Raw genomic sequence first — 7,666 nt, 5'->3', positions numbered from 1 at the left:
ATAATACCTCAATTGCCCTCTACTTTTTAACGGAACCGTTAAGTTTTGACGGAAGAGGTGCAGATTACCGCGCATAAAATATCATTGAGTGGCGAAATGTAATTTTCTAAAGTTTGCATACTAAAATATTTTAGGCCCAAGTGTAAGGGTGCGAAATGATATTAACTCAATAAATAATGATGTTTGATCTCTGAATTGTTGTGTTTATTTGTATATTATTTTCTTAAGTAATAATCATCAGAAACTGATACTTAACGTTTGTTATTTTTAGTGGAATTTTGTTGAGCGCGTGATTTGCATAACTGACGGCTTTTATGTAAAACTTTACTTCGTGTGCCATTCTCAAGACGTTTAAACCATACACACACCTACTAATTATAATTGCACAAATAAAATACTGACATCTGTAATAAAACATCTATAACTTTAAACAAAACATCCTCGGTTTTTAGAATCTATCAAATTTTCTAAATCACTAGTCCTTATCTTCTTCTTCCTTACTCTCTACAACTTCAAAATCCTAATTTACTAAACACTCATTTTTCACACTTTCTTCACAATAGTGGATGCATTTAGGATTCACAAACTCAAAATGTTTGGTCTGTGGTTACTCTTTTGCCACCAATAATTTATATGCTCCATTAGCACACTCTGATCTTCCTGATGAGTTTCATATAATCCAGGGTTTTCTCTCTTCGAGTCCAATGCTTTAACTCAGCATGTAAGGATAACTTTTATAACGTGCAGATTTGGACAACTACTACATATGAAAATGAGGAAACAGGCAAGCGTCAGATAGAGTTTGAGTATAATAGTGAGACATTCATCATTACTTCTTAGGTTGTGGAAGAAGCCCTCCATCTTCCAAAGTTGGTCGGGAGGACACCTGCAAAGCTCTCAAACTCAAAGCTACTTTCATTCCTCAAGAGTCTTGGCTACAATGACGATGCCTCAAGGATTGGAACTCTGCAAAGATTCCAAGTACAGAAAGAATAGAGCTTCTACTCCGACTGCATAAGTAGATGTTTTCTAAATAAAATCTCAAGTGTCGATAAACTACCATCAGACTCCTTACAAATTGGATATTCTCTTGTCCATAAAACTGTCAATTATGGATCTTTTGTTCTTGAATTGCTAGAAACCAGGAAAGATGATAAGCATGATTATATATGATATATCTGATTTTTACCACTAGTCTTTAACCATCTATGTCGTGATGTTTGTTTTACCGATGATAAAGTACTTCTAATCTATAAGATAGCTGATATAAACATTAAGGATCTGATTATTAGTGATAAAAAGACTAGATTTCAAAGTTCATGTGTGATTGCTGAACATGTGAAGCATTTTTTAAATACAAGATTACCAGACCGGTATGATGTAGCAAATCCTGAGACTACATCATGAGATCCTCGTACCATGGACTAAAGCCTATATATATATGAAATATTGACGCTTAGATTGTAATAGATTAATTATTTGGTCGTCTTTTTTAGTTAAATCCTTATTATTTCTTTTTTATTATTAAAAGAATTGATAAATAAAAATATTCCATGTTAAAACATTAAAAAGACTAAATATAGTAATTTGGTGAGGCTCAAAATGTACAAACGTTGAATATAACAAAAAAGGAATTCATTAAGAAAATAAATGATATTCAAGTAAATCGGTATTGTGTTTTCGTAGGCGATTAGGAGTAGAAGAAAAGATTTACTTGTACATATACATAAGTTAATTGTTTCCTTTCTTTTCTCTCACACAAACAAACCCTAGCTCACATTACACCAAACTCATTGCTTTAATTCATTGCAACAACCAGATTGCATCGTTGTATTTCTCTGATTTCCCAAAGGTTCGTGATTACTTCTTTCTTTTACGTTAATTTCCAGTTTTTTGATTCGTAATTCATTGATTTATATGTGTTTGTGTTGTGGATTATTATTTGTCAAAATTAATATGATTATTTCTGGATTGTAATGTTTGTTTGATTAATTGTTATTTTTCTGTGTTGTTATGTTTACAATTTCTTATACTGATGTGTTTAGATTATTATTTAGATAGTTGGTGATTGTTTGATTGATTGATCAAGTGTTACGATGATTTGTCGTTATATTTGCTGGATATATTTTGTTTGATTTTGTTCAGATTTGGTATCTGTTGGTTTGGTGATTATTCTTTTAGTTGTATGTTGTCCATTTAGGTATTGGATTGTAGTGTTATTATCGAGATTTTATTAAATTAAGTCGATATGTCGTGCCTTAGATATTGTTTCTATGTAAATTAATGGATATGTTGTTTTTTCAAGTTATTAGCAGTTTCCTTGGAATTGATTAAATAATTGATCTTTTTCGTACATGTTAGTTTTTACTTCTAGATAGTGGTTCTTGATGTCACGTTTTGAACATTGTGTATTATCGTGAGAAACTGATAGTAAATTTTAAATGAAATATAATTTCTCTGCTTAGTGCTTATCAATATTGTGATTTCTTATGAGTGGATTTATATTTGGAAGAGAAATTCTAACAACATGACTTTGGCAGATTTGTGAGACTCAATTCATACTCATCATGAGATTCAAACCAGGGAGCAAGGTGGAGGTGCTGAAGGAAGTGGATTCATTGACTGCATGGTGTGGCGGGGAAATTATCTCTGGTAAAGGGCATAGTTACACTGTCAGATATGATCATTATGTCCCGGAGCATGGGGAAGCTACTGATAGGGTACATGAAGAGCTTGTCAGACCTCCTCCTCCTGTACAAAGAGTGGATAGTTGGGTGTCTGATGATGTTGTGGAAGTTTTTGATGATGTTATGTGGAGAACCGCCATCATATCATCCGCGTGTGGATCTTATTGTAATGTTCGGCTACTTGGATCATCTTACAAGTTCGGAGTACACATATCAAATATCCGGCTTAGACAGTCTTGGAAAAATGATAAATGGCTTTTGATGGGCAAGGTAATATCTATTATCAGTTTCAGCAAGTATGTCTAGAAAGTATTTAGTTCTTTATTAACACAATTTATGGGTCTTTTGAGATTGAATTTGTTTTACTGCATAATGAATGTTATGTCCTTGACTTAAAAGATTTGTGCATGTGACCTTTAAACAAAGTATCTCATTGACGTAGTTATTGAATTTTGTTTTCTATTGGTGTTCATCATTCTAAATTGAGCTAATGTTTGCATTTTGCTTTCTATCTGGTCCTATTTTTTTAGGCAGAACTGAAATATTTCTAGCAAAAGTGTGCATTTTGATTTCTATTTAAAGTAGTACTAAATTACCTGATATCCTGATTATATCTAAGTACAAAAAATATTTTAAGTGTATCATGTATTCTGTTGGTCATTGTTTCACCATCTTTGTTTGTTGTCTAATTACCTTCCTGTTTCTGACAAAATGCAGCTTTAGTTTTTTGTTTATCTAACCTATATGTTCTCAATTTGTTTACAGGGATGGGCGAATTCTGGAGAGTTGGAATTAAGTCAACTGTCGACTTCAGATTGTTATCAGAAGATGACCTACCAGGCAGCACAAACTAATGCAGCAGTCAAAAAGCAACGAAAATTCAACCTATCAGCAGCAGCACAAAACAGCGGGGCACGGGATTCTCATATTGCATATTCTAGAACACTGAAGAGAGCATCTCCTTATTGTTCATCTCTTATTCAGGCAAATAGTGGAAATCTTAAGAAATTCAGAACTGCTGAAAAAGAAGACCGAAGGCATCCAGTGCTCCCTGTTAATGTGAATCAGGTAGATGCTGTAGCTTACCCAAGAAAAAATCTGGGTGAAACGTACATGCGTGCTTCCTTTAACAATATAACAAATGGACATAATGAATTGGATAGAGGAGAACTAAATGATGTCATTGCCTGTTCAGCTGCAAGGGACTCCGAGAGTAATGATTCTGATAGCGATATATCTTCTGTTGGTAGTTGTAGTGCTATTTCTAGAACTCTAAATAAGTTTTCCACCCATAAGCTAGCAGTTTCATATCAAGAGACAAATAGCCTTTCTAGCGATGCAGAATCTTGTTGCAGCGGTGCGAGGGACAAGGAAAGTTGTGACGTTCCTCCAGAAGAGGTTATAGCAGAAAGTATGCATAGTTTAGAGTTACATGCTTATCGACGCACTTTAAGAGAATTATATGCTTCTGGTCCGTTAAGTTGGGAAAAAGAAGGGCTATTGACAAATCTTCGTATGACACTCCATATATCTAATGATGAGCATTTGATGGAGCTAAAGAAATTAATATCTGGTGGTACTAATAACATTTGTTAACTTTCAGTGAAAGGGTTTTCTGTTTCTTTTGATTAGGATTGGGTTCATCTGTATTTGCAAAAAAGTGTATGAAGTAAGAGGATAGTTTATATTGCATAGCTATTGTGCCTGTTAATTTTGTGATGATATAAGATGGTAGAAATGTGAATTTAGAACTTATGTATCAAGTAATAGTCTATAGCATTTACATAATGATCTTATTATATATGATATGATTTGTAATAAAGACTGGAGCTTAATAGCTTATAATGCCATTTATTCTGTTTACACCCTTACTCAAATGTCTCAGTTTTGTTCTTTGAAATGATATTAGAGAACATGAAAATATCTTGAGCTCAAAGTTGGAAGCTTATGAATATATTCTTGAGGATATTATTGATGAGTACCCTGCATTTTCCAGGGCAAAAGATCTGGTGGCTTGCAAATTTTGCTTCCGGTCTTTCACAATGATGCTGGGGTATGCAAAACTATATTTGCATAACTAACCGGGGCATCTACTATCTTCAGATTGGAAACTATAGCCATCTGGTGACAGTGTGACACCTATTATTGTTCTTGATGTTATTTCATGTCAAGGCAGCTCAATCTGTGTCAACATGCACACTGCTGAAGTAAGCTAAGCCAAATTTATATTGTTGTTATGATTTATGACCATTCTTGATACTTCACTGGAGATTTGAATCTTATAATTGATTTATTTCTGCTCTATGAGATAGATCGTTTACATTGCCACATCACACATAAAATTTTACAGTTTAGGATCTTACCTTCACTAACTAGTTTAATAAGAGTGATTATAGGATCTTACTAGTATATGTCATCAATTTATTCGGCATGGTACCTGCAGGCTGAGTGATATTCTTCAACTTGTAATAGTTTTCTGTTTGTCGCAAGAGATTGTTAGGTTAATCCATGTCACCCAAAGGGAATAAATTTTTCATTTTGTTTTATTTTTTCCATCACTGAACTGATATACATAGTGTTCTCATAGCAATATACAAATTTTTTTAAGCGATGAATCATGAATATATTAATCTTGTTTGGTGTGTGCGTGAGATCAAATGTCCGCTGTATTAGATACGATGTGTTTTGAAGCTGTTATATATTTGTGTTCATTTTTCTTGAAAGAAATTTGCATTAGCTTTCATGTGTGCTTCTCCGAGAGTGTAATTGTGTGAATGAATACTAAATAAAGGGATTGTAGGATAAGCTAGAGGGTACAAGTTATTGTAATAAATATGAATAGGTACGAGCACTTGAGAGTTGTATCTTGTATAATGTGAGCACTTTAGAGGTGCTCTCTCTCTCTCCCCCCTCCCGCTCTCTCTCTCTCTCTCTCTCTCTCTCTCTCTCTCTCCCCCTACCTCTCTCCCCCTCCCCCTCCCGTTCTCTCTCTCCCTCCCCCCCTCTCTTTCTCTCTGCATGTTTACATTCAAGAATTTCTGTGAACTGGCTGGATTTCTCTCTCTCCCTCTCTCCCTCTCTCCCTGGCTGAATTTGAAATTAAATGCAATTTCATGTTCTGAATTAACTCAGTTGTTTTAGCACAGCACAAAGAATGCAGAAACATAGTTGTAAGATATAAATATTGCTGAATTTGAATGATGGCTGTATGATTTCTGCCCTCCAGGTTAAATTTTGTTTCTTCAATCATAGTTTATTAAAGTGTAGCTGTTTTGGGCTGTACCTAAAATTATTTTGCTATTTATGGTTGAGTGGATAGTGTGATTACTGGACTCTTCATTTGGTGGGAAATTAACTGATTTGTGCTAATCAGCATAATATGTTAATGTTAAAAACAGTTTTCAAATAATGGGGAACTTGTTAGTCAACTTGTGACATGTCACCTGATTCATGAAATTTTTAGTTTACTTAAAACACAGTTACGTCAATAGTACCTAAGATAGTAAAGGGAATTGTTGGTCAGAATTATGTGCTACAATTGTTATTATAAATATCATGTTTTCTTAATTTTCTTTTGATTATGCTTCCTTAATAGAAGCTTCTAATATTGAGAATATTTACATTGTTGCTCTGGCAGATCTGGGATATTGTAGTTGTAATAATATTATGAGATTCTGGCGAGGGCAAGGGCGAGCAAAGTGGAGGTGCTGATTGCATGGTGTATTGTCTGAATTTGTTTTAGTACTGAATGTTCAGAGATACCATCCTCAAAAATGAGGTATGTCATGTGACAGAGTGCGAGTAGATCTGCTTATCAAAACCTTCGCCTGCACAGAGTATAGAGTGAGGAGTTGCATGGCTGGTGTTGTGTAAGTGTTTGAAATGGTGCTAAGTTAATGGAGATTATGGTTGTTCTGCTTCACTTATTTTACAAATATATGAGGCTACAGTGGTATCATGTTTAGAGAATATCGGAATGCGATAAATGGTTAAAGAAGATGGGAGGGTCATGAGTTCCAAATTTTTAAGGGACCTCTGAGAAGCGGGACCTTGAGTGCATTCTGTGGTCTGAAGATTAGCTTCTAGTATGGACAAAGACAGCTATCAAAGTCCAAGCTCTTTTCTAGCAATTACAGAAAGTACTACTTGAAGGCCAGGTGGTTCAGAAAGAAGAATTTAGGCATTGATTACTTGACAATTGAAATGATAAAAAGATAAATGGCTGATTTTTGTAACAATGGAACCATGAAAAGTAATGAGTTTGCTGAGAGGAAACCTTATGCTTTCATTGCTTGGTTGGGTTCACAATAACATTGGAACTACTGATTCTTGTAAAAGTGCTGCATGCGGACTAATGCTACTTTTCAAAGTCTAGATGATGGCATATTCCTCTTTTGGCGGTGATGAATCTTAAATGGGGGTTGGGGGAAGATAATAGTTCCAAATTGTAGACATTGCTTGGACTTGCATGCTTTCTCATGCAATCTAGCAGTACCGGGGAAAAGGATTATTGTCAAGTGATAAGTCTGTGTATTACTCTGGCATTTCAAGCTATGAGATTCCGGAAAGCATTTCATTCAATTCATTTCTAGCAACTGCCTTATTACTGGGGTTGACACTCATTCAATTTAATTAAAGTCTATTTTGGATTGTATTGTATATATGATGTATGATCTCTTTATGAAGGTAGCAGCATCTACCAGTTTTATCATTTTTTTTCTTTAAATCATGCTTTGCCCAGTAACCATACACTATAGTCCATACACCATAAGAGTCCATAACTTTCCCGAAGGTTATAGGAATCGTTGTTGATATAAAAATTTCGCAATGGTGTTTCCGTTGCAATGAGTTTCATCGAGATTGAAGGTATCGCCTCGAGGATTGTTGATATGGAATTTCGGTAAAATAGTTAATGATATTGAATTTCGGTAAATTAATTAATTCTATCACTGTATTCATCAAAAAATTGCAATTGGGTT

General features: G+C 34.5%; 1 protein-coding gene across 2 annotated transcripts; it reads left to right on the top strand.

Moving 5' to 3' along the window:
* Nucleotides 1-1,713: 1,713 nt before the first annotated feature.
* On the top strand, nt 1,714-7,413 carry LOC108192972 (uncharacterized). Of its 2 annotated transcripts, XR_001801091.2 has the most exons (5): nt 1,714-1,852; nt 2,541-2,957; nt 3,453-4,098; nt 4,684-4,894; nt 6,325-7,413. XR_001801091.2 is itself a non-coding variant. In XM_017359521.2 (3 exons), the coding sequence occupies exons 2-3, from the start codon at nt 2,568-2,570 to the stop codon at nt 4,281-4,283; spliced, it is 1,221 nt and encodes a 406-aa protein (XP_017215010.1). In that variant the 5' UTR covers nt 1,714-1,852; nt 2,541-2,567; the 3' UTR covers nt 4,284-4,442. The 2 variants fall into 2 exon arrangements, 1 of the variants encoding a protein (XP_017215010.1); XM_017359521.2 differs by lacking the exons at nt 4,684-4,894; nt 6,325-7,413 and having other exon boundaries at nt 3,453-4,442.
* The last annotated feature ends 253 nt before the right edge of the window (nt 7,414-7,666 follow it).

Source organism: Daucus carota, chromosome 6 (assembly GCF_001625215.2).
Source record: "Daucus carota subsp. sativus chromosome 6, DH1 v3.0, whole genome shotgun sequence".
Lineage (NCBI taxonomy): Eukaryota > Viridiplantae > Streptophyta > Magnoliopsida > Apiales > Apiaceae > Daucus > Daucus carota.
The sequence above is the reverse complement of the archived record's forward strand: the minus strand, read 5'-3'. Positions and strand labels throughout refer to the sequence as shown.

Coding starts and splice junctions, on each gene's coding strand:
- LOC108192972 (XM_017359521.2), top strand. CDS start 2,568: ATGAGATTCAAACCAGGGAGCAAGGTGGAGGTGCTGAAGGAAGTGGAT. Junction 2,958..3,452: donor AATGGCTTTTGATGGGCAAG/GTAATATCTATT, acceptor ATTTGTTTACAG/GGATGGGCGAATTCTGGAGA.